At 40.0% G+C, this 27,700-nt stretch overlaps 2 protein-coding genes and 1 pseudogene across 3 annotated transcripts; 1 reads left to right on the forward strand and 2 right to left on the reverse strand.

Annotated features, from left to right (window-relative positions):
* LOC146369571 (NACHT, LRR and PYD domains-containing protein 12-like) overlaps positions 1-27,700 on the forward strand; it is a 335,320-nt pseudogene that overhangs the window by 210,086 nt on the left and 97,534 nt on the right.
* tbk1 (TANK-binding kinase 1) lies at positions 505-15,685 on the reverse strand. Of its 2 annotated transcripts, none has more exons than XM_084909169.1 (21): positions 15,599-15,685; positions 14,209-14,315; positions 13,137-13,277; positions 11,825-11,954; positions 11,433-11,614; positions 11,137-11,297; positions 10,944-11,054; positions 10,631-10,810; positions 10,352-10,548; positions 10,180-10,238; positions 9,561-9,652; positions 9,368-9,469; positions 7,247-7,325; positions 4,938-5,059; positions 4,779-4,855; positions 3,818-3,857; positions 3,629-3,730; positions 3,440-3,536; positions 3,196-3,296; positions 3,037-3,108; positions 505-1,731 (listed from the first exon to the last, which is right to left on the reverse strand). In XM_084909169.1, the coding sequence occupies exons 2-21, from the start codon at positions 14,293-14,295 to the stop codon at positions 1,692-1,694; spliced, it is 2,172 nt and encodes a 723-aa protein (XP_084765295.1). In that variant the 5' UTR covers positions 14,296-14,315; positions 15,599-15,685; the 3' UTR covers positions 505-1,691. The 2 variants fall into 2 exon arrangements, with proteins under 2 accessions (XP_084765295.1, XP_084765296.1); XM_084909170.1 differs by lacking the exon at positions 15,599-15,685 and adding an exon at positions 15,216-15,586.
* Positions 22,707-26,668, reverse strand: LOC146369582 (class II histocompatibility antigen, B-L beta chain-like). The gene is made up of 5 exons (XM_084909203.1): positions 26,597-26,668; positions 26,234-26,500; positions 25,632-25,925; positions 25,412-25,546; positions 22,707-25,071 (listed from the first exon to the last, which is right to left on the reverse strand). The coding sequence occupies exons 1-5, from the start codon at positions 26,646-26,648 to the stop codon at positions 25,022-25,024; spliced, it is 798 nt and encodes a 265-aa protein (XP_084765329.1). The 5' UTR covers positions 26,649-26,668; the 3' UTR covers positions 22,707-25,021.

The following is a 27,700-nucleotide window of genomic DNA, read 5'->3' on the forward strand; positions in this document are numbered from 1 at the left end:
AGCTCTTTTGCAGCTTTGCTTGGTACACCACCTCAGTGGGTTTTGAATTAAACAATGGAGATGTGTTTTTGAGGTGTAAACTTTCACCTTTAGTTTAGGCTTCAAAACAAGTGTTTCTTTAACTGTCTAGGAATTGCAGACATTTATACAGTCTCACATTTTAATATCTGCAATCAGGATCTGCCTGAAGTCTAGAAACAACAGGCATCACGTGTTTCCTCCTCTTCAGGCCTGTACTGCATCCATGCGTGCGTGTTTGTGGGTCTCTGCCTTCAGTCTTGTATTTAATAACTGAAAACCTGCTGTTGGGTGGAGATCAGAGCAGCATGTTTTTAGTATCTTTACTTTGAAGGTTGTAAAGTGATTAATGATAAACAGAATCCAGCACATGACTGGGAGGTCTGGTGAGCTGTGATGGGTTTGCCCTTAAACACTTTTTTGGAGCAGTTTGTGTGAAACAACTCTTTTAATCTGAAACTGTTCAACAGGTCACGCTGACACAGCTTCATGCCTGATCAGTTTATTTATTGATTGATTGAATGGCGTATTTACAGGTCATTTAAACAGTCACTTGGCATTTTAATTATGGACAAGAAATAAAACAAAGATAGCGAAAAGGACGACCAGCTGAAGGATAGAGGTATGACAAAGAGAGACTAACATATGAGAAAAAAATAATTATTAATCAGAAATATTCTGTTCAATCCACAGTCCGATAAAATTCAGTGCCTTTAAAAGGACACCAGCTTTCCCCATAAATACAGTACTTTAATGCAACTTAGAGGGAAATAAATACATTTGATGACACTTAACAAAGGAAAAAAAACTAATTTAATACACAATCCTCTAAAAAACTCAGATCAAGTTGAACACTTCAGAAGTTAACACTTTAAAAATTATTTTAATTGCAAACTTAATGCCATTTTGTATTTTTCCACAGATTCAAACCCTTAAATGTTCCTTAATCCAGCTGGAAAAATATTAAATACCCCATAATATACTCTGTATAATGTTAGCCTAATTTGCCCCAAAAAGCAGGAAACAGCTTCATCTGAATCATCAGTCAGAGATTTAAATGTTTTCTACCTGATATTAATTAGAACCTAAAACTTCTATATCAAAGCATCTCAAACTCTGCTCATGCTTTAAAGTTTTTACAGAGTAAAATCAGATTAATCAGAGCCTGTTGCTGAAAGAAGGTCCAGTAAATACTCCTTAGACATTGAAGTTAACGTTTGTTTTATTTTTTTTACCCATTAAACCATTAACATTTAATCCATTAAAACTGTTCTCTTAAATATTCCACTTCAGGTGAAAAACTACAGAACAACGTAAACACACCTGTGGTGATCTTTAATCCATTCATCATTTCCAGTAACACCTGCAGCCGAAAGTATTTGACTCCAAACGTGACATAAACCCTCCCTAAACCTGTTGTTCCCGGCTGTGTCCGCCTAAATACTCAAAGGTGTTTCAGGGTCTCTTTGCGATGTGATTGGATGAAGCTGCTCTGCATTCCTTCGCTGATCCTTAGCTGAAAACCTCTCCGATCTTTTTCTTTTAAAGCGACTGAAGCAATTGAGCCAGAGTTTCCAGAGACTCATACAAAAAGCTTTGTCTTCAACAGTCCGACGTTATTTACACAGTAAACACACAGAATATGTACAAACTGCAGCGACACTCGACTCCACTCATCCTCTCAGGCCCCCATCCAGTGTCAGAGTGCCAAACCTGCAGAGGTGATACAGACCGGACAGAGTCACATTTGTGCCAAAATAATCACACTAAAGTTAAAATAAAAGAAAGTGAAACAAGAAGCTCAAGGCAGGTTTTCAGAAGCTGGCTCAGGCAAACAAAAATATTTTTATTCTGTTTCTAAGAAAGTGTTCACGTGTTGAGTGTCAGTGTTCATAAATCCAGGTCAAAATGACCCCCACCTCCGGACTTCCTGTGGGGTTGGTTGCTGTTTTTAAACTGAACTTTTGTGTTTTTCAGCTCTGAAACTATGAAGTAGAAACCTGCTGAACTTTAAAATGCAGAAAAAAAATAAGTTGGCCACATTTGAAACTGTTTTAGTTGAAGGTAACATTATTTGCTTCATTAAATATACTAACATTATAATTATCTAATTTTAATGGAACTTTAGGAGGATAATGTATAATCTGTATAATGTTCACTTTTCCCCCATAAAGACCCTAATCATGAGTGTTGACACTTCAGTATGTATCAATAAAGTTGTGGTTTGACGACCATTAGAATACTGGTATTACTGGTAGTACTAAGTGTGACAACTTGATTTTAAAAATCAAATTCTTTTAGAATAAACTTCACTGATCAGCTCATTTTTGTCCTTATTGTTTTGTTAGAGAGTTGACACTGGTCCATATTATTCAGAGGCACGCTCATAAGCATCTTTTAGGTCTAAATTTTACATGAGCTGATTAAACAGAAATCAACGTTATGTCAAACATAAGGGCCTGGGGCCAGAATCGGCCGACCAAAGACTCCAACTAGCCTACTGCATGACTTCGGAAATACAAAGGAGGGCATGAAATTTGGACTTTTAACTTTATTTTAGTTTTACAGCTTTTGCTGATGGTGAGGAGCTCCCCAATGGTCATTCATACTACATTGAAATAAATAAGTAACAGGTAAACAATTAAATTACAGAAAGTTACAGATTTTATATTGGGTTCACAATAAAAATAAATAAACAAATACAAAAGACATTAAATGGAATGGTTTTGAGAACTGACAGATTTATAACTGTAGGACAGTCTGCACTGCACTTCTTTATCTTATATTAAGATATCACTGGTTCGGCTCAGACTGGGCTGTATGTGGGCTACGGTGTAAAATAAATTTGATATCCCTGGTTTAGAGAAAACATTCAGTCAATAAATTCAGAACCATAAACATCAAACCTGCGTCTGTTTCCGAGCGGTCTGCGTACTTTTTACATTTTAAATCAAACAATAGAAACAGAACCTGCAGCTGATTTACCGTAGTCTTAAATTAAAAACAGAAAAGTCTGACCTCTCTAAGAAATGGTTGTTTTCTGCCAACTCTTTGACCACTCCCTCCATCTCCTCCTTCAGCTTCTTCATCCTGAAACACAGAAGCACTGAGTCAGCACTCACGGCTGCTTCAGATGGAACTCAACACGATGCGACAATAGAGAGGAAACAAACAAACCCCAGAGTCATCTCCACCAGCGTGTTCTGGCTCAGGTAGGCCTGAGGCTTCATGCCACTGGACACCAGAGGAAGAACTTTCTGTGGCAGCTGTTCCTGCAGCTGGAAGACAAACAAACAGACACGTGTTTCTGTCACTTCCAGACTTCATTCTGGGAAACTGGCCGTAAACGAATGTGTTTAGTTATGATGACAGATTTCGCGTGCGTCAGCCGCCCAGCACCGGAAATCGCTTTAATGTTTACCTTGATCGCTCTCTCCATCAGCATGGTCACCTCCTTCTCGATGCTGATCAGCTGACTGGACAGGTTTAGCAGCTGCTTCCTCACATGATGAACTTTCCTGAAAAAAAAAAAAAAAAAAAAAAGCAGAAAAACATCAACACTCAAGCCGAGAGGAGCTCGGGTCACGACCCAGTCATTACCTGTCATTACCTCATCCACTCCTCGCTCTTGGAGATGAAAAGACGGTACTTCATTGCGCACTCGTCTGTGAACAGAGTCCTGGCCTTACTCGCGTGAAGGACCAACTTCTGTCTGTAGGAGAGAAACAAAAACATGGCGTCAGAAAGAAGGCGGAGCCTGACGGAGGACATCCACATAGCTGACAATACCGGAACTTACTTGTCAAACTTGTGGATCTGCTCCTCGTTGTACGGCAGACCTGAACAGAAGAAATGAAACCAAACCATTTAAAGTTTCACTTTTACTCCCGTGACAGCGACATGCTCTCGGTTTAAAAGATTTTAAAATTGTCTTAAATTAACTAAAACCTTCAGTTCATTTGCTTTAAGCACAGCGTGACAGTGTCGTGTCATCATAACTGTTGGTAAACCTCAACAGCAAACAAAAGGTTTTATTAAACAGAAGACTGTAAGTGTGCTGTCAGTAAATGGAAAAGAACAGCTCAACAATGACAACAAAGGAGAGCTGCACATATCCCACATCTTAAACTTCGACTGATGGAGGATCACTTTTGTTTCAGTTTGTTTGTTTTGTTCAAGAAAGAAATAGAAATAGAAATGATTTCTGATTTTCTGTTATGCAGGTGCAGAATATTTCGTAACATCTGACATTTAAAGAGTTTAATACAGCAGCGAGGTTGTGAAGGTAAATGTGAGTGTCATCTACATAGCAATGGAAGACGAAAGCAAATAAATAGAAAATAAAATGTAACCCAAAATTGAGCCTTGCAGTACACCACAGGTATTGTGCAAATTGTGAAGAAATGAACAGCCACATAGCAACATCGGGCATGAAATAAAAGCTGCTGATATGGTACAATCTGCAGTAAAGTGTGTGCTGTAAATCATGTTTTTATGTTTTCTTTAAATAATCTTCCAGAATTATTAGGTGCTCTGAAAAGGAAACTCCTACAAATACATGTGCTGTTGGACCAGCCGTGAAGCTAACTGTGTACAGGCTTTTTGTCTCTGAGCCTCATCAATAAATCTCCTTAGAACAACAGAAGTTTTGACCCTGATGCAGACTGTAGGTGAAGCTGGTTCTAAATGAAACGTGATTTAACGATGACTCTTCCTCCACAGATAAACAGCTGAATCTGCAGCCGTGTTTGTGAACTCACGTCTCTCTGCTTTGTCCTTCTTGAACTGCTGGTAGATGGCGGTGATGGCGTCCAGCAGCACTTTGATCTTCTCCACACTGCAGAGAAAAAGCCCAGCGTCACACACTGCATCACCACACATCACTTTTGCATTATTATTTGCTGTTCTTTCAAACTTACTTCCTGTCCTCAGGGTGCGTCCCAACTTGCTGCGTCCAAGTGTCGGTCAGAAGGCCTCCAGGCAGAAATTTACTCTTGACGTCTTGTGTTGTACGTTCGATGGGCTCCAGAGAGCCGGAGATCTGCACAGAAACATTACGTCAGAACGAAACAAAGAAAAATCACCAACATTTTAAAAACAGTTGAAAGAAATGAGGCACAGTGAGACGACTGCACCGTAATTAACAGACAACCTCAGACTCTAATGATATCATATGTATGGTGATACTGGAGGTTTTTAAAGTGAGCACGTGACCAAAAATTCTTAACTCAAGTGTTTCTGAGAGTCAGTGTCACAAAACTACTAAGCATTTTTCTTATAGTCCTACTCAGCTGTTAAGTTTGACCTTTTAAACCACATGTGTCAAAGTCAAGGCCCGCGGGCCACATCCGGCCCGGCGTACAATTATATCCGGCCCGCGAGATCATTTTATATAGATGTACTATTATTGTTACGCATGGCCCAGCGATATGAGGCGCTAATAATATACAAACTACAGATCCCATAATGCAGCGCTGCAGCCTCCTCGCTGAAGGCTAGGCTAACTGGGAACATTCCCGCGTCAATCAAGTCAAACTTCCGTTATTGCGAAGCTAGCCGCGCACAATGGTGGAGAGAAAAGTTGATTCTGAAAGCAGAGCCTTTCAGCACCGGTGGGTGACTGAATATATGTTTACAGACATTGCTGGTAAACCCATGTGTGTTATTAGTAGAGCTAATGTGGCTGTAATTAAGGAATTTAATTTAAGACGGCACTACGAGACAAAACGTCAGGATAAGCTGAAAAACCTAAATGCAGAGCAGAAACTACAGAAAGTAGAAGAGCTAAAGAAGAATCTGACATTTCAGCAGACTTTTTTCACCAGAGCAAAATCACAAAGTGAAGTTGTTGTGAAAGCAAGTTTTATTGTAGCAGAGGAGCCAAATCAGCCCGGTACCACTCTGAAGAGCTGCATGATGAAGCTGTGCAACGTCTTGTGTCCAGACAAAACGCAGATTTTGGCAAATGTGAGCCTGAGCAGAAATACGATTGCTGATCGGGTTTGTGAGATGGCCACTGATTTAAGAACACAGTTGTGTGAAAGAAGCAAAAACTTTATTGCATACTCTCTTGCTGTGGATGAAAGTATAGACATGATGGACATTGCACAGCTGGCCATCTTCATCCGTGGAGAGGAAATATTGGAAATTAAATCGATGCACGGGACAACGACAGGGAAAGACATTTTTTAAAACGTATGTCAAAGTGTAACCGACATGAAACTGCCCTGGGACAAACTTGTTGGACTTACAACAGATGGAGCGCCAGTGTTGTGCGGTGAAAAAAAGTGGACTAGTCGGCAGGATGCAAGTAAAGATGCAGGAGGAGAACTGTACCGGTGAGTTAACAGCATATCACTGCATCATACACCAGGAAAGGCTGTGTGGTAAAGTCCTAAAAATGGAGCATGTAATGATCACCGTAACGCAGACCATGAATTTTATCTGAGCTAAAAGTTTAAATCACTGTCAATTTCAGTCTTTTATGTGGGAAATAGATTCAGAGTTTGCCGACATTCCTCATCATACAGAGGTCCGTTGGCTGAGATGGGATAAAAATTCTCAATAGAGTTTTTGAGCTCAGGAAATCTGTCAGTTCATGGGCATGGCATGTATGATGTGGTGAAGGCATTTCAAGTGAAGCTGTCACAAATGCACCAGTGCAACCTGCCTCACTTTCCCTGTTGCCAAGTAATGCTGAACCAAGTCAGCGGACTTTGCTGAACTGCACCTGTGCAGATTCAGATGGAGCTGCAGTGTAATGATACACTCAAGGGAAAGTACGACACTGAATGGCCCGCACAGTTTATTAGTTCCTTTCCTGAAGCAATGCCCCAGCTCCGTCTACATGCGGCTCGAACCTTGTGTATGCTTTCATTTATTTTTTCTGGGGTTTTTGGCAGCATGTTCATATTTCTAACTTGCATAATTTTGACAGGATATATTTTTATGAAGAGCAAAATATTTAAAGTTAAAGTTTCTTCAATTCTCAAACTCAAAATCAGAGTCACCACCAAGAGTTCAGTGTGGCTGTTCTCTCAGATTATTACTGTCAGGTTACAATAAAATTAAAAAAGAGGATTTATGGGTTTCAGCTCGTTCAGAGGTTTTAAGAACCAAGCTGATAAAAATCTGGAGAGTCTGAGAGACAAAGAACTGCAGCATGTTAGAAAGATGTCTGAATAACAAATGTGATGCACAGAGACAGGAAAAGAGCGCCAGCACTCACTCTGAGAACTTTCTTGTGCATGTCTGAGATCTCGTCGTATTCTGACGACAGCATGTTGGCCTGCATCAGCACCTCGAACCTGAAGCACAGCGAGAGCGTCACGTTATTAACAAAACATTCAGGATTACACTCTGGAAATTATTATTATTCAAACACTGCATTACATTTCACTTTTAACAGTTAATGAAGGCTGAATTATGAAAAACAGATCTAAAGAACTGTGACCATAAATGTCTAAGAGTGTTGCTTACAGTGACTTTGTGGATTTGTTCAGTCTTAAACAGAAATTCGAGGTTGGTGGAAAAACAACTTGAGACTAGGGCTGGCTATATCATACCGTTCACGGTAATACTGTTCGGCAACGATAAGAAAATGAAATATCACGATAGAATATGGGTAAAACACGCATGCGCAGTGCCTTTGTTTTCATACGCACATGGCGGAAAAAGTATGATGGTGACGGAGAATGAGAAGGGCGAAAGCAGATCGTTGAATGAAACAGATGAAACAGAATTGGTTTGTAAAAATGCTGCAACTTCAGTGGTGTGGAACTGGTTTAGCTTTTGTCCCTCAGATACACAACAAAGCACTATTTTTGGTAGCACATGCTAGCGGGCCGTCGTTATTACCGTGTTTTTTGGAAAATACAGCACACTTAAAATCAATCCTTTGATTTTTCTGAAAATCGACAGTGCCCCTTATAATCCCGTGTGCCTTATGTATGAATTCTGGTTGTGTTTACTGACCTCGAAATGATTTTATGTGGTAGACGGGGCTTGAAAATCTGTCAAATCTTTTAGTACGACTTTGCTAAGCTACAAAAACGCACCGCTTGATGGATTGTCGGAGCATTACAGCTATCGTAGGCAGGAGCCTCGCGGAGTGATACGTACTGTGCTTCAACATAATATTACCGTATTGTGTGTGTATAACCTCTTTTTAAGTTTTGTGGATATTATACATGGCAGCACGGTGGTTAGCACCGTTGCCGCACAGCAAGAAGGTCCTGAGTTCAATTCCAACATCAGGCCGGGGTCTTTCTGTGTGGAGTTTGCATGTTCTCCCCGTGTTTGCGTGGGTTCCCTCCGGGTACTCCGGCTTCCTCCCACCGTCCAAAGACATGCAGCTTGTGGGGATAGGTTAATTGGATAATCCAAATTGTCACTAGGTGTGAATGTGTGAATGAATGTGAGTGTGAATGGTTGTCTGTCCCTGTGTGTTGGCCCTGTGACAGATTGGCGACCTGTCCAGGGTGTACCCCGCCTCTCGCCCTATGATAGCTGGGATAGGCTCCAGCGCCCCCCGCGACCCTGAAAAGGATAAGCGGAAGCGAATGGATGGATATTATACATGGTTATGCTGAGGATATGTCGGCCAATTTCCACTGGAAATGCCTTTTGGTTAAACTGTCAGCGAGGAATTTGCATTTGCACTGTAAAATTTTTATATAACTTTATTGCACATAAAAAACAGCTGTTTGTTTAAGTGAAAATACATGTTTGTGATGTTTTTTTGCACTAATAAAGTTGTGGAGTTGTAAAGTATTTTGTCTACTGTCAATTATATCGTCAGTTACATCGTTATCGCAAATTTTCAAATGTATATTGTGATAAATATTTTTGGTCATATCTCCCTGCTCTACTAGAGACTATTAAATGTAGTGTCAAGTTTCTGTGGACTTGTTTTGCAGTAGTTTTAAGTCTCAGAAGTAAATGCTTTCAATACTTGTTCTGAGTCCCTTTGGTAACTTCAGTCTCTTTGTGATAATTTTAAGTTTTGAGTCTCTTGGCAATAATATTTTTTTATTTTTTTTTTATTAATGTCAAGTGTTTTGGTAGTAACTACATGAGTCTTTGTGCTACTTGGTGATAGTTCCAAGTCTCGTTGTTTCTAGTCTCTGCAAGAGGCTCTTTGGGCCGGTTGTTCACTGCAGCGGTTTTGAGTCTCCTTGTTTTAAGACATGACAGATTTTTATGTTGTGGAAACTTGATCATGTGACATTAGGATCTATATAAGTTAGAACTGAGGCCATTGATCTCGCTAATCTAAGGGTCAGGCGCTGGCTTTGTTTGTTTGTGATGCATCTGTAGGAGCAGTGTGCAGGTTAACGGCCTCACTCACAGCTGCTCAGTCTTCTCCAACATCTGTGTGCAGAAGTTACACAGATGGAAAACCTCCAACTTCTTGCGCATAATCTCATTGTAGTCCTCCTTCATCAGCTCACTGCACGAGTAAAGACACAAAGAAAAATGACGTCACATGAGAAAACCAACTGAGCTCCACATCTGAGAAGATTTTTGTGATGTGAACTTACATTAAACCTCGAACTCCTTTCCGCACCAGCTCCTGATAAAGCAGCAGAGACTCTGAAGTTTTCCACAAATGGCCGACATCTCCTGCAAAAGTCTGAACAACAGGAAGAGGAAGGTCAGCGAGCATCGAGGGACTGAAGGAAAAAAGACTGGCTCACGGTGGTCCCTCTGCAAAAAGCTTCACGTTTTTTTGTGGTAGTTTGTACCCATCCATCCATCCTCTTCCACTTATCCTTTTCAGGGTCACGGCGGGGAGGCTGGAGCCTAACCCAGCTGTCTTGGGGTGATCTATAAGTTATTTTTAGAGTCCCTTTGCAATCATTTCTAGTCTCTATTTATCTATCTATTTAAAAATAGTTCAGAATTATTCTGTGTAGTTCAGTCTTTCTAACTCTGTAAATCTGTTTGTAAGAGTTTAAAATAAACTTTTTTCTTAAAAGTCACCAGATGAGTGAATTAGAGAAAGATTAATGGGTTAGAGTTCATCCTGAAGTGGTCCTGATTTCTTATGCTGACACACCTAAGCTCCTGTAATTGAACAGGCCGTATAAACTAGCAATGTTTTACTATTTTTTTCCTGGGCCAATCAGATTCACAGCTAAGATGATGTGAGTTCAGTACCTTTGCGTAGCTGGCGTCCAGGTCGAGGTCATAGCGGGGCTGAACTTTAGGAGGACTGGCTGTGAAAACAAAATCAGGTCCAGTTTCTAACCAACATATCCCATCACAAAACCCATCACATCAATTCTGGTTTTATTAAACATGACAGAAGAAAAAAAAAGGAAGTGCATACGATCTTCAAAGATGAGTCCCACGGTGGCGACGGACTCACGGCTGACGAGCATGATGGGATTTTCTCTGGAGGTCTTGGGGAAAGTCTTGGCCTGGCGGTTGGCGTCGAGGACGAGGCGGCGGCCCTCGTAAAGCAGCTCCTGATTATGCAGAGGGATGCTGGTCCTGCGGCACAACAGTTCCTGGAACAGCGCTGCCCTGTGGGCACATGAAGAACAGCAGCTTTCAGACACCGCGCAGACTGTTTGAGAAAGCAGGTGCACGGGCACTCAAGGCTTACGTGTTGTACTCATGGATGTAGACGTGGTGCAGCGTGGCCTGCTGCAGGCTGAAGACATAAACGACGGTTCGGTGCAGGATGTCGTTGGTCTCAGCGAAGAACTGATCGAAGCCCCAACATTTCTCCTGATCGGCTTCCAGGATGTTGGCGAGAACTGGGGTCAGGAGGCTCTGAAGACCCCTGAAACAAAACCAGAGACATGATCTGTGTGTGTGACCATGAAGGAAACAACAGGCCGAGACATTTCCACACATATATCTCTCAACATGTTTGTTCATGAGCGTGATGATCAGGGTGTGTGAGGGTCTCATACTTTGACAGGCTGCAGGACACCGGCATCTCTGTGCTCCACTCGATCTTCCCGTTCTCACACTTCTGATGGCCAGAGATCGTCCCAGACGGCTTTTCTGTGATGATTTTATACCTGAGGCAGACAAACAGCTGGGTAAGTTTCAGCTCAGTCCAATTCCTGTCAGAATGGGTCAAAGGTCACAGCGAGCTCTCACATGACTTCTTTGTTCCTGCGCGGACCTTCGAAAGGTCTGAAGGGAAGGCTGCCAGTAGCGGCGTGGTAGAACGTGACGCCAATGCTCCACAGGTCCACCGTGGCTCCGTACTTCTTCTGGTGGTCTTTTCTCAGCACAGCACGCTCATACATGTCAGGGTGCTGCATAAGAGACATATGAAGAAGAGTTACTCAGCAGCAGCTGCACCAGCTGTGACATCACTCACTGGCATGTTTGTGTATGCTGCCATCTTTTATCTACAGTTCCTGTTCACTGCGTGCGTTTGTTTTGCTGACCAGGTACTCCTCAGTGCCATACAGAGACACAAACTGCTCGTCGTCCTCCAGCTCTCTCGCTGCTCCAAAGTCGGTCAGCTTGTAGACGGAGCGTCCGTCCTCTCCGATCACCCTCATGATGTTTCCCGGTTTGATGTCCCGGTGAACGATGCCGTACTCTCTCAGGTGGTTCATACCTGCCACTGAAGGGGACACAACAACCAATCAGAGAGAGTTTCAGTCTCCATATTGAACCATTTATATGCATTTCTTTCCACATTTAAAGAGAAGACTGATCACTCGTGTTTGATTTCCTTTTAACTGCTGAAACTTCTCAGAGCAAGATTTCACATTTAAAAGAACCTGATCGGCTGGAACCAACGCAGAGTGTCACAGTTAAATGTGTCCCTCACCAACATCATGGAGAACAATGAGGAACTCATCCTCGGGGAGTCCATACGCATTGGACGACTCCTCCAAGACAGTGTAGAGACTCCCGCAGGGACAGTACTCCATCACCAGGACCTTGTGACGGGTGTTGGACTGAGAGGAGGAGGAGGACGTTAGAAGGATGTTTTTACTCTCCTTAAAGATGTCAACATTATTTCTCAGCTACAAAATATAATTTCAGTTTTGGTCAATTTTTACATGTTAGATGTTAGTTTAGTTTGAATTCACTTTGAAGAACCACATAAACTGAGCCTAAAAGCTGAAACTAAAGCTGGAGCTGAGAGTCAGGAGGTAGAAGCGCCCAACAGGCTAATTCAGGGCTAAAAATTACTTGTTTTAGTTACTGAAACAAACATCTGCAAAACTCTTTTAATAACCATGAAATTTGAATCTTTACATTAAAAACTAAAAAATGTGAAATCTGAATGTTGTTGTCAGATTTATGTCATAAAAAATGTTATACTTTTGTCTTCAATTTAAATATTTAGGACTTCACTCTTGTTTCTGTTTTTTAGGCTCCATCTTCTTTTCCTCCTCTTACATTAGAGGAACTATTCCTTCTTGTTTTGGGCTATAAACCAATTTTATGATGATGGGAATCTTTAGTGGCAGCTTTCAAGGTTTTGAAGATCAACAACATGAAAAATTAAAATAATATTTTCTGCTTTTTTTAATTAAATATAACTTAACTATGAAGAGCAGGTAACACTCCCAAATTCTGCTGAATATTGTTCACATTTACAGCTGAATAAACTCTGTAAACTTAGACAGCTGAACAAATAAATGAAGCCAAGGATACAGTGGCAATACCTCATCCTTGTGCTCGCCTTCATTTGTCTGACGGGTTCTTTTTCGCAGTGAGTATGAGTCGTGGGTCAAATCTTCAGAGGTTTCTGTCTGGCAGAGTGGAGCTGAGCTCTTTATCATGGCCTCACATCATTCAGACACTTTTGGGCCTTTCAGCTCAGTTATGGGACTCACAGGTATTGTGTGAGCCAAAAAGTCGCGACATACCTGACATCTGGCTCATATAAGATGAACCTGAAGCTGCGTTAAAGCATGTAGACTCGATCTGAATCAACAACAACAGCCAGGCCCGAATGTGGGCCAGCAGTTGCACATCTGGGCCCAGATGTGGCCCAGATGTGCAACAACCCTAGCTAACCTAACATGTTATTTCTGGAAGATTCACGTTTCCTCCTGGGATCAAATCAGGGATCTTTCACTTGCTAGGACTAAATATTCTCAGTAAGAATAAAACATGAAGTTACTGACCTCCTCCTCCACAGCAAACAGCTTCACGATGTTCTTGTGGTTGAGTTTCTTCAGCACCTCAAACTCTCTCATCTGGACATCGAGCGGCCGCAGAAAACTCAGGTTGTTGAACACCTTGACAGCGTATAGGTCGCCGGTTTTCTACAAACAGACGTGTACATTACACTCAGGAATCATCACTTTTTAAATAAATCCTGTTTTTAAAAGAGGTGAAACTCAGAAGGACCATAAATATTCTGGGAGAAATTTGCCCTCAGCGTAGTCTGCAGGCTGAAGGCAGCGTGAAGGGTTTAAAGCACAAGCTGAGCTCAGACACGAAACTCAACCCGACATCAGATTAAATTATTCAGATCTGAAAAGGAGAAACTTTTCTGCACAGTAACAAAGTTTTTATGAATGAATTCAACCTGGAACAAATAAATGAGATCAACATCGGTGTGAAGATCAATAACGCAGGTTTTACTAAAGACTGAGTTTGTTCACCCCGAGATGAGGTTACCAGGGTAACAGACTGTGAAGTCAATGACTCCGCCCCTCATGCAGAAGTAGCTGCCTGGCTCTTTTTCAGTCGGAATCAAAGCTCATATGAGAGCTTTCACGTCTTTACAAACAAGAAACTAATGTTAACTTGTTATTCGTTAACTGTGGATAATAATGGATAATTGTGGATTTTGTGACTCAGGACAAAAACAAACTCTGATTGGCTTTTGTAGAACCGAAACTCAGAGTTCAGGTTTAGAATTTTTTTAAACCTGCTTTCTGGAATGTGTCCAAGTGACATCTTTAGGTTTGAGAAGGTGAAAATAACATATGAGCCTCTCACTCTGACATGTTAAACCATAAACTGTAAGCGTACCTGAATGTTTCCCCTTTGCAATCAGGGGAAACACTCAATATCTATCTGCTGTCTACCATCAGTTCTGAACTCAAATATTGCTGAAAGACTTTGAAACAGTTCACTTCTTCATAAACAGAAGGGATCAAAACCAGAATAAAAATATCTTGATATCTTCACGGAGTGTTTCTGTATTTCCAGAGAGAAAAAAACAAGGTATGTGGCATGGCGACATACCTTATGCCGTCCACGGTAAACATTTGCCGTCGCTCCCTGACCGAGCAGGTCTGAGATCAGCCACAGGTAGTTGGCGGTGCTCTGCATCCTGAAGGCTGCGGGTGATCCTGCAGACACAGCACAAACTGATCAACATCAAGGGAAACAACGATCAATACACAACACAACCCGATCAGTCGAGTTTACTGCTTAAACACTTGGAGGTAAATAGATTAGCTAAGAAGGAGACAGCAGTTGTTACTGATACAGTAAGAAGCAGATTTTTATTTAGAAAATCTAGTAACTTAAAGTATGATAAACCCTAACTGAGGGCCTTTACTTTGAAAATCTGAGGCATTTCTGAGAGTTTATTTTCTCTTAGAAGCATGTTAGTCTTACTTTGAAAAACTAAGGGCCTGTCACTCAGTACTCATCAATATACAGCATAACCAGCCAGTTTATACACACTAGAGACTCTGGCTGTGTCTGATTTATATTGATCAATCAACAATCAGGTCATCAGTACTAAACAGTACTGAACAAATCATCGATACTGATTGGGCGTTTTGGTGTATACTGATCTGTATTTGTGGCATCCATTGATTGTTATTTGTGGTTTGTATGGGTCAGGTATTTCTGATCTACACTGTTCAGCTGTTATATTGATCAGTTGTTTCTAAGATGCATCCATTAGCTGGCTGTGGTGTAGAGTCCACAAACAGCTAATCGATAAAGAGCAAAAACAATAGATCAATATTCAGCAGAAACAACTAAAGTGACAGTGTTAAACTGCTGTACATATCAGTAATAAATCAATCAATAAATAAAAAGCACCTGGTTGGAACACTCCCGCCACTTAATAATATATATTAAAAAAATAAAAGTTTAAAAAAATGTTTTTTCGCTGCGTCACCGGTTGCGTCGTGACGTCACGACAGCTGCCTGGAAATTCCCGTTTGAGGCCTGAAACAAGAAAAAGGTAAAAGTGCGCGCAACATGAAGGTTATTCAGCCGATGTGGGTCGTTACCGGACAAACGGTGACGTCTTTAACCTTTGTTTCTGTTTACTGTTTACGGTTTCCGGTTAAACACGAACACAGCTGAACGCTTCCACCTGCGGGCCATCACACTTCAGGTTATCTGCTGACCCCGTGCCGCACGAGCTCCTCTGGGCTGGTTATCGATCCGGTATCTGTTTGATCTGTTCGTGTATTATTTTCGCTTTCTGTCGACACGAACCGGAACGACCAAAAAAAACGCGTCACTTGAGTAAACCTACTGTCCAAACCGAGCCCGAACACCGGGTCCGTCAGCAGCGAGCCCCAGGCTCTGTATACGTGCGGGAAGTAAAAACACTACCGGGAGTTTTCCCCGTTAAAACGACATGTCTTTATTTTGTTTATTTCCTTACCTTCTCTCTGCGGTCGAGCCTTCTTCTTCCGCTATTGTCGGGTCACGTGACAGCAGTAATCTAATCAGAGAACCCAACATATGTAGGGGTGTGGCCTGATCCTACCGTAATACCGATAGGATAAGTATGGGCTCAAATTGTGGTCATAAATATTTTGTACTTGTATATCAGTTTTGTACTTGTAAATCAGGATTTGTATGTGTAAAAAGAATTTGTGTGTGTGTAAAAAAGATTTGTATGTGTAAAAAGAATTTGTGTGAGCGTAAAAAAGATTTGTATGTGTAAAAAGAATTTGTGTGAGCGTAAAAAAGATTTGTATGTGTAAAAAGAATTTGTGTGTGCGTAAAAGAGATTTGTATGTATCACTTCCTTTGAGCCCATAGGAAGTGGAAGAAATACAAATCGATCTGGATTTATTTATAACATACAGCTGTGACGCAAAGGTTTGTACATCCGGTTATTTGCAAATAAAATAATCACAGATTTCTTTTTTTGGACCAATATTTGTATTTGGAAGAAAAGTACTTTATATTAATTACAATATCACAAAATCGGTATTATTAAAAAACAAGTATTTCTTGGATTCTTAATATATATTAACTCTCAAATATATTTAATATTAATATAGAATACTATTAACATGTTATTAATTGTGTGCGAGTGCATTATTAATTTCTTATGCCTTGCATTTTAGTTTAAGGGTTTTATTACATTATTAACATTTGCATCATAGTAATGAAACATGTTTGAAAATATGCTTAATAATCTCTTGTAGCAATTTTCTTAATAGGGATTAACAGGGATTTTCAGCCCTTCTTGCGGGACTTTTAAGTAACATGAACTAAATGTAAATGCAGTGATAAATAAATATAGTGTTTAGATTTTATTCTGAGCCGTTGAAGGCAGATTGGTCAAAAAAGTGCTTATGTTAGACTTAATGTCTCACACACATTAAACCTCTAACAGTTGATTTCACTGCAGGACTGAGCAGCCATCACTCATGTGAGGGTGGCTGCCATGGCGACGCTGCAATTGATCCAATTTTTCACAGACAGCTGGGACCTCTAACAGCTGGAGGGTGGATCTCTGTGGAGGGATAGGCCTCATGTGAATACTTTCAAAGCAGTTCTGAAAGGTTTGCTTAACCGTGTTAAACTGTGGCATAAACATAAATGCTGTTGTGCTTCCATCCTGGAAAATTAGACTCACGAAAGTAATTATCATCAGATTTTATTTTTCCTGTGCAGACGGAATGAAAGCATTTGAAAATAATGAAAAATGGCTGAAAACCTAGAAGTATTGTGTGAAGCCACAAAATGTTCAAACATTTTTTAATAAAGCTGCATTTGAAAAAAGTTGCACGAAGCTAAACCCTGCATCATTTCTCTTATTCTCTCTCATTTTTTTCTTTTGTAGTTACATGTATTTGTTTATCTCACTCCCTCAAGTTTCTTAAACTTTCTTAACCCTCTGGGCTCTATGGTGGCCATTTGTGGCCACTTCACTTTTCTTTTTTTCAATCATTTTCGCTGTGTTAAAGCAAATGGAATGAAACTTTCCAAGGGTCTCGATTTTTTTTTCAGATTTTTCAATTTTTAACTTCAACTCCTTAAATACATCAATAATATACACTATACATCAAATTGTTCCTCTTGGCTCTATCGTGGCCATTTTTGGCCAATTGAAACCCATTATAACCACCTTTTTTGATTCCTTGTTATTTACAGTACTAAATCATGCAATTTAGGTAAAATTGCTTTCATTCTTAACTCAACACATGAAAATTGTAGTTTTTAATGTTTTTTACCAAATGACACCATTTACCCATTTTTGGCCAAACAAGCAATTACATGTAATATTCTTAGTTTCCAATAGCGATGTTTGATGGCTTACCAAACTCCAATGGACCAAAAGAATGAAACAATTTTGACATAAGTTTGATCTTAAGGATCTAATAGTTTGTGTTTGTGCATGACATTGCAGCACAAACATGTATTTGCAAGACAGACTGGAATAAATAATGACGCATCAAATATTACATAGGCTGCAGTGAATTTCTGTTGATGCAGGCTATTGAGCTTTGAGGTTCCCAGTCAAACTTAGCTTTGAAGCTGTTGAGACAACACCGGTCTCTGTGATTCTTTTGGTCCTGGTAGAGACCACGCTGAGATGTTTCCATGTTTTACACAATCCTTTTATTACCCATTATTCTTACAGATACATCTGGAGATCAGCACACTGCATTCCTATGCAGTCCTATGCTAAAGGCTGATCTAAAGAACTCACACAACAGTTACAGTTATAACCTCTGGTCTCCTCCCCCCTACAGTAAACACCTAGTACAGTGGCCAAGGGTGCTGACACCCTGACCCCCATCTCCTTTTAAGGTAGTGTCCGTTTGCCCTTTGTCTGCCCCTCACTCTCAGTAACTCTTGCTTCCTGCCCTGGGGGTGGGGGTTGATTGTCCTCCTGCCCTGCACCCCAGTTCTTTGTTCCCAATCCAGGCCTATTTTCTATTTTGTATACCCATTAACTGCCATATTGTAATCTTACAAGCAATCCCAAACTATATTCTCTTTAATTCTGATCTATATTAAGGAATCTATTCTCAACAAAGCACATGCTAGAAGCACTTTTACTCTTGTACTTTTCATAAAAAGATACCATACAGAAAATATTAACTCTCGAAAAAAAAAAAAAAAACACACACACAAAAAAAACCCCCAATCACAGGACATTTTGCAGAGTTCAAACCTGCAGCTGCAGCTCAAACGACAACAGCACTGTTTGTAAACATGTCCTGGAGTTTATGCAGGTGCAGACAGTGTTACTGCTGTAAGTAAGCCTAACAGCTTCCAGATCATTTATTCAGGCAATATGGCAAGAAGGTCATCACTGCTTCAATCACTGTCTATATGATCTGGTCAGAGAGCAAGAACACCAAGCAGTCCTCTGCCCTTGAAGAAAAGTCATCTGCCCAAGATGAAGAAACTTCCTCTCCAGAAAATGAGGGGACAATCTCCAAAGAGGCTGACTGCATCACCACTGATGATGAGTACTAGCCAGTGCCTGAATCCTCTTCTTTGGGAGAGGATTGGGGTTGGGGGGCATGGAGGTGGAGGCCGAGCAGCTGATGGACAAGAACGTAGGAGCATTTTCTGAGAACGAGGAGCCGGCGACTGAGTGGATCCCTCATGAAGGGAAAACCACGTGGGTCCCACTACTGAAGAGAGACTGCTCTATATTCCAGTACCCACTGATATCAAACCAGGGCTCACCCTTTATGCAGTTCCCTGCATTAGCAGCCTGAGATCTACTTTTGACTTTTTTATAACAAAGGAGATCTTTTAGCTGCTGTGCACCCTTACAAACCTGCACTGGAGGTGAAGGTGTGAGGATTGGAGGATTATAGATGAAGTGGAGATAAAGCCTACACCAGAATAAAGCAATACATAGCATGTTGGATGACAACACTGGAAGTTCTCAGGAAGTAAAAAAAAGGGAAAGGGGTTCAGGCGCCAACTGACAGAGGAGCTCCGAGGACAACGTCTTTACTTCGGTCACCTTGGCAGAGTAACTCCAAAGATAAAAACTGGCACAGGGGAAACAACCCAGGGGAAGATTTTGTCTGTCTTTGGTTTCACCAAAACTACCACGGCGATATCCCACATGCCAAAGCAACAGAGGAATGTGCTTCTTTTGACAACAACACACAGGGAACCAGCAGTCAGTGATGGGGAATAGAGGAAGCAATCCTGGACTACAATAGGCACAAATACAGCTTAGATAACTTAGAGGGGATGTTGGCACCTCGAATTGTTGAAAGAAAACTAACTGATGGCTGCTGGCTCTTTTCTCCAATCTCCTGGATGTCTTGGGATACGATGCCTTTGTCCTGCTGGAAACAACTTCACTGAAGTGGGGGAGTCCTCTACAACCCACAAATGAAGAGTGATCCTGGAAGAGCTGGGGCACATGCTGGTGACCTCAACAACTTCTGCCATTGATCTCAAGATACGGTAGTCTGAACCAGAGTGTGACCCACAAGCCACCAACAAAATGAAAAGAAGGCGCAAAAGGCGCACCTCCAGGATTGGAACAGCAGCCCCTTGCACCAGGTGTGGAAAGTGTGCCCACAAAAACCACACTACTGTGGTTAACACATCTCGCTAATGAGGATGCACACAGGAGCATACACACTGAACTATAAATTTTGATCATTTTAGTGGTCATTTCAATGGTTATTTGGTCATTAAATTGCCTTTCTGGCTACTAACACACCATGCGTGATTTTCTTTTTGGCCATTCATCCAAAATAATAACAATAATGATAATAATGATAATACCTGCAATGATGATTAAAAAATATTAGGTTTCATCATTCATATGCTGAAAAAATGTGAACTTTATTGCTATTTCCCCCCCAAAACGTAGAAATAATACATAATCTGACTGGTATTCAAAGGGTATAATTTCTGAATTTGAATTATATTTTGGTTTTCATGACTAGGACTGGTGCTAATTTAAAAAATCAAGTCAATGAAAGTAGAAGAATGTTTTAATATATATTAATTTTATATCATTTTGTAAATGTAAACAAGGGGTGGCCATTTTTGGTCACGAACAAGCTAAGAGGGAGTTTTTTTGTTTTTCTGTCACTGCACAAAAAAACAAAGATGCATAAAAGTCATTGATACTGTTAATTATTGCTATACATCTAACCTCTATCATGGTTAGGAAATAAATCAGATGGCATGTATTATTTGGAAAAAAATTGGGATTTTATGATTTTTTTTTCCATTTATGAGTTCTTAGGATTCTGTGATCTAACTCAGCGGTCCCCAACCCCCAGGCCTCGGACCGGTACCGGTCCGTGAGTCGTTTGGTACCGGGCCGCGAAAGTTGAGGCTCAGGTGTGAAATGTATGGTTTTCAGGGTTTTTATCGGTTTTCAGCGCTATTTTGTTATCATTTTTATCGTTAACTCGGTTTTCCTGGGTCTTTTCACATGTGTTATGAATAAATCTTCTTTTTTTCGGTACCGGTACTAGTTTTATTTTGTTGTATTTTTCCGCGACACCTTAAAGGCCGGTCCGTGAAAATATTGTCGGGCATAAACCGGTCCGTGGCGCAAAAAAGGTTGGAGACCGCTGATCTAACTGGTATTTAAAGGGTTAAAATTCTGAATTTGAATGAAATTTTGATTTTCATGAATAGCACTGATGCCAATTAAAAAAAATAAATCAATGAAAGTGGAATTTTCTTAAATATATATTAATTTTATAGCATTTTGTAAACATAAACAAGGGGTGGCAATCTTTGGCCACGAACAAGCTGAGAGGGACTTTTTATGATTTTGCTCTCCCTGCCCAAAAATAACAAAGAATTATAATCAATGTTAATGTGAATCAATTACATGTCGCAGACTCTACTATTAATAATACAAGAAATTCCAGTAGCACTGCAATGATATAAAATTAGATTTATGAAAAGAACTAAAGTTAGTTAAAAGCTTTATGCAGAAAAAATGGCAAAAAAACAACAATATAAAAATAATAAAAATTACAGACTTAATCTGTTGGTGGACACTTTTGGCCATGGACAAGCTGAAAGGGTAGTGATTTTGAGCAAACCCATATTTCTTAATCCTTAAATTATCTATGGTTGCTCTTTTTTAGTATGGACGTAATACCCTCTCTGACCACAGAGGAGCGCTGTCTGATGTCGAACCTGAAACACAAAAGTGTATATAAATGAAACAGCCTCTCAAAGTGTCCACTGTTGTGGTTAAATTTAGTACTGCAGCACGTTCATGATGGGGCACACCTTACTATAGTAGCATGTGAGACACCAGGGTTCAATTCCCTGCTGGGAGATAAAACTTTTTCTTGTTGTAATTGTTAGGAAAGTGTAGGACCATGAGAGCAACAAATCATTTGAGAGGATTTTCTTGTCAGTGACTCAGGAAGAGATCATCATTCTGCGTCAATGCACATGTAAGTTTTGAAGCTCAGTAAGACAACAGAGTCATCAGATGGAGCACCCTCGAGCACCCCACCAAATGATTCCAAGAAGACCGGGTACTCTGAACTGCCGTTCAGCACATAAGCGGAAACTACAGTCCTCTCACCAAGGGAAACTCCAGACTCTAGTCCAGCTTCTCTCCAGGAGACAGAGCCCAAACTGTAAGTCCGACCATATCTAGTTAGTATCTATCTCTCAACCTCAAGCACTAGCTCAGGCTCCTTCCTCAACACAGGTTCCATGTCCCAACAGCCAGCCTCAACAGGCAGGGATAGGTCCACCGAAGACCCCGTTCTTGACCACCAATCAATACACAATAATCCAACTCCTATGGTGCCTCCTATGGGTAGTGGACCCGCATGAGGGCAGGCTCATGTAGGTTGTTAGGGCTGCACATGGCTTGGCTTCATGGACTAACGCCCAACCACCAGGTGCTCTCTGCCACGCTCCCTCCCCAGGACGGCTCCAGGGTGGAGCCCGGGTAACCCTTTTCCGGGCAGGATACACCAGTCCCTTGCTTTTTTAATCACTCATAATGGTTGATAGAATTGGCCAAGTGAGCAAAGAGTATGATACACCAACAAAATTCTCAGTTGAAATACACTCTCTCCATGACATTCATGACATTGACAAAGGGTTCCTGTAGCTCATGTGGTAGAGCAGGTCTCTTACTAACTGGAAAGTTTGTGGTTCAATCCCAGTCTGTAATTTCCTTGTGCTTCTCCTAGTTCCTAGTATACTTCATCTCTATTCTCTACCATCAGCCAAGCAAGCTGATTCATTCACCATACGCACATGGATCACTCTCCAACAAAAACCAAAGCAGCTAAAATTGATCATCAACTTCTTTGGCTACTTAACTGACCAGATCAATATCCCAGAAGTTTCATCGACTTGACAGTATAGTCTGATTAAAAAGTTTTCATTCAATTTCTTTGAACACTATATTCTTAAATTTACATGTGAAAAACACCACCTTCGAGGGCCCCACCGACTGTCTGCTCCTTGCATCTGACTGCCAGCAAAAAAATCTCTACATATGATATAGATATAATATCTCTAAACACAGATGGATCTATCAACAATCACAAATAATAATAGCTTTATTTGTATAGCACTCTTCAAAACACAGAGTTACAGTTATTCACAGTTTAAATAAAAGCCACACATTAAAGATAATTACAAATATTTCACCACGCAGTCAGACATTCATTCCAACATACATACATACTTGCAGAGATGCAAATGGCTGCATACTCAAAAAAAAAAACCCAGAAAGCTAGAAAGATAATCTATAAACGTGTTTTCAGCAGAATAAAATCATAAAAACAAAATAAATGAATAAAAATCACAGAATCACAGCAAATCTCGCCTCAAGTTTTAAAATCAGACAGAGGGACAGTCCAGAGACCCCAGCTAGAGTATCAGAGAGGCTGACTGCAGTGATATCATAAGCTCTGTCTTGAGTGTTGTTGTTGAAGCTCTCTATGCACTGTTCTTGAGCTAATATGAAGGCCACATGAAGTCTGAATGTCTGTAACTCTCAACTCTGCATGTGGTTTATAAAAAACTGTAGTTTCCTCATTCTGAAGAGGTGAATTCAGAATGTGTGTGCGTGTCAATCAGGTTGTGTAAAGTGACAGCACTAGGCCTTTGCCAAATGGTGTAAGGCTGAAATTAAGTGCCTTTATAAGGTACTTGGCCACAGAGTGATTGGCAGAAAGCAATAACATCAAAGAACAGGTGTGCTTAAATGAGCGCCTGTGGGTTTTCACCTAGTTTATTTCTTAGTGCTGCTGAACATCTTCCAAAGAGATCAGTTCCTGTTTTACATAATGCTACCTTTGTTTTTACTAAAACTTGTTTATCCTCTTACTGTTCACCACTTAGGTGACACTATTCCCTTAAAAGTAAATACTGCCCACAGATTGAAGGCCATGGCAGAGGTTTGCACTCTGAGTGCTTCTTGCTTGTTCTGAAATTGCTCTCAGTCGTACTTTTACGTTTCCTTTAACTTAACCTGATTTTTATTTTCTTTGGGGATTTTTTGTTTTAATCATTGTTGTATTTATGTAAAATTTTATTTCTTTATTCTTTTGATCCTCCTGCTGTAACAAAATAATTTCTGTTGTGGGATCAATAAAGTATCTCTCTGTCTAGAGTGATCCGTGGACGTTGTGGATTTATTATCAGGTCGGATTCAACTCTGTTTCCAACTGTTTACACCTCCATACGCTGAATGTTGCTTCTTTGTATTACCTTCTGGGTACTGCATCTTCTCATATATTAGCCTTCCTTGTTGGTATAGCGGTAAGTATCCCCACTGGTTGGACCTGTGGTAGATCTTTGTTTGATGCCTCGATGGTGAGATTTTTTTTGATTAGCATTCAAATATCTCAGTGAATACAGAATAAAGATTACCACAAAGCAAGAAAGCACAAGACAAGGCTAATCAAAAGGTATAGGCTGAAGCATATGCTTATTACGCCAACCCTTTCAACCCATGCGGCTCCTTTACACAGGGCTCGAAGCAAAAAAAACAAAAAAACAAAGCAAAGCAACAAAACAAACAAAAAACAAAACAAAAAAACTTTCCACCTTAGATAAGTAACTACATCAAAGCAAAACAACCAAGAGTTTCAGTATTATTATTATTATTATTATTATTATTATTATTATTGCTCTTTTCATTCTTGATTGATATATTTTTCTAATACTCTATTTTTAAACATGTTTTTAAACAAGGAAAATGAACTACACCTTTTTAAATCACTGTCATAACTATTCCACAAGTTAACTCCTCTAGAAACACATCTCTGCTTTATGTTTGTCCTTATCTTGTTTGTTTTTTAAAGAAACCTGTTCCCCTTAAGTCATATTGACTTTCTCTGACTTTAAACAGCTTCTGAGTACTGCGGCAAAGCAAGTTATTTTGTGCTTTATACATTATCTGTGCCATTTTATATTCAACTAAATCATAAAATTTCAGGGTATTCAGATTAATAAACAAAATGTTAATTGGTTCTATATAGTTTGAGATAATCATTCTCTTACTTAATTGCTAGGAAGGTACCATGTGGGTGTGCATACTGTGGGTAGCTTTTGAACCATCCTATTATTCCAGGGTTTTTCTATTTTTCCACTTTCACCACTGGTTAACTCACAGGGTTTACTGCTTAATGAGGGTTAATGCCAGTAGATACAGTGTAATCATTTTTCTATAAAATTATATTACTATACTGTATAAGAGTATTAACTACATTACAAATGTATCCTCTGTCCCGTAGGTAAAAAATGCAAAGCCCCAAACACCCACAACAGACATCATTATTCAGAGAGCTGTGATATTTGGGGCACCTTGGATGGAGCGTGCCTGTATTAATAGTGTTTGCTCAGGCTGTTAAGTTGCTCCAGCTTCAGGAAGGGATTCCACAGGAATGAACACTTGTCCTGTTAAAAAGAAGAACATATTTATCATTTTAACAACTCTATTGGTCAGATTTACTAAGTTAGCAAAACTTAATGTTGTTGCAACCACAGAAAAGGCCCAATTTGTGAACACAGCAATAGCAGCATAGAAAAAAACAATGATGATGATGATGAGGCAACAGATCTAATTAATAATGATCTATGCTATAATAAGTATAGGAACAGTTTTTTTAAGGATTCTCTTGAAAACAGAAGGTTAAAGAGACAAAGTCATGAAAGTTACTGAGTGCTGGGCACACCGAGGCTTTCAGTCTTAGATCAGAATATGTTAGAATATGCACACTTCCAACAAACTCCTTACTTTGACACACAGTGATGTATGCAGCAGACTTCTTATTATAGTAGATGAATCCAGATATTGCAATAACAAATCCAGTCACGAGTCCACACAGTCCAACAGCTATCTGAGTTCGTTGTGCCACTGGGAGGGAGGGGTCTGAAACAGTGAGATAAAAGTGAAACTCGTAATTATGCAGCTTCAGTTTTATCTCTCTACCTTGGCATCACAGCAGCAAACTTACCCCAGACCACAAACATCGGCTCAGCGAGACCAAGGTGTTTGACCATACAGGCAATTTTTTCTGCTGAAGTAGGGATATACTCCAGGTAGGAATGAGTCTGGTAGTACCAGCCACCATCAGGCATCACGTCAGAGTAACTGACATCTGTGGTCACCTCCTGGCCGTTCCTCATCCACATCATTCTGATTTGTTTTGGATAAAAGTTGTAGGCACTGCACACAAGCGTAGATGCGTGCTCGCCATTAGGCCTTTTCACTGATTTTAGTCTGACGGTGGGTATAGTTGTCAGATTATCTAAAAAAAATAAGTTCCATGCTTATGATTAAGAAAAATACATTAATGCACCTCCTCTGTGAACAGATGTATTCCTTAAATATATGTAATGTATCGTAGAATCGTTGTCAATTATGGCATACTTGGAAATCAACTGTAATGTCATGCAACTGAGCAAAACAAATGAAGTACTATTTTTATTTACAGTAAAATAAATATAATAATCTTATGTCATCAAAAATTATCATAAAAATATTTGATGTAAAAATTTCACGGCATCAAAACTCCATTCAACATTTTAAAACATTATTAAGAAACAAATCTCTTACATATGGATTGGATGAGGTCTGATGTGTCCGTACACAACAGTTTCCTTTCAATCTTTCTTGTTAGTGCATCAAAGGGATCACTGTTCCACCATTTTGCTGCTCCAATTGAATACGCTGTGAATCCCGTCCAGTTGCCTCTTGTGCTGTTGTACTCCATCATCAAGTTCTTATTAAAAATACTAGTTAATATGTACTCGGTTTTTTCAAAGTGTGGACCTTTGAATGTACAGCATGCTCTCACTTGGTAAAAGTCTTCATCTGTGAGAACTGAAATAAAAAGAAAGAAATGTACTGATGTTAAACATAATAATTCGAATTTAATATTTCACTGATTTGTTCAAACAGAAGACCTTTGCAGCTTACCTGGACTGAAAAGAGAGGAAGCCACAAACAGGATAAGCTTACGAGTGTACATGTTTCATGTGTGTTGTACGACGATTCAGGAAGATGACTTAATCTGCAGCATTTATATGTTCACCAAAACGAGGAAGCGAAAGCAGATAGGCTGATATAACAGTAAAACACTCAGTGGAAACTCCCTCTATCCATTACATTTATGACAATAACTGATAATGATTATGACTTTGCTCCTTTGTTTAGCTAGCTCTTGTTTGTGCACTAATACTAGATGAAGTGACTTCTGTGGACAATCAAACTGTTGTTTGACAATCAGAAACAGTAGAGAGATGTGGGAGCATTTTATGTTGAGACTGTAAAGAAGAATGTTTTGAACTGTAGATTAAATGTGCATAAATTATAAAGATTTGACATGTTGGTTAATTAAGTTCTGTTAGATTTTGTAAATGGATGATAAGCAGATGAAAAATTCATATAAAGAACCCGACTCTAGCAGCAAATGAATGTTTAGAGCTTAAAATAGATTGCAGAATTCAGCCTACAGAAAACATTGTTAAGATATGCTTTCACTTTTCTAACAGCTCTTGTGAAAAACATTACTGAAATTTTCTTGTCGGTAAAGTGAACTGTATAACAAAACCTCATATTCTGTCGCAAAAATAAGGCACCTAAATAATCTCTGCAACTAACTACAAACTTCTTAAAAACTATTTTGTCATGAATCGCTGTGTGGCAGGCAGGCAGGAGTGGTGGACCCAAAATGCAGAACTCAGACACGGAAGTGAAACTTAAAGCGCAGCTTTATTGCTGGGAAAAAGCTAGTACAAACTAAACTCACCAAAAGACAAACAAAAGTCTGAACAGAGGAACTAAGGACTGAGACACTGGAAAAGAAATACAAAACTGGAGCAGGAGACTAAACACTAGGAACATAGACGCAGAACACACAGCTAGTTGATGGTACAACGCGACACTGAGCACAGGAAAACACAGGGCTAATATACACAGGGTGGTAATCAGGGAATGGGCAACAGGAGGGAGACACAGCTGGGAGAAATTGGACTAACGAGACAGGGGGAGCAAAGTGGCACACTCTAATATAAGACATAG

Source organism: Perissodus microlepis, chromosome 17 (assembly GCF_051167445.1).
Source record: "Perissodus microlepis isolate ML-2025 ecotype Zambia chromosome 17, ASM5116744v1, whole genome shotgun sequence".
Taxonomy (NCBI): Eukaryota; Metazoa; Chordata; class Actinopteri; order Cichliformes; family Cichlidae; genus Perissodus; species Perissodus microlepis.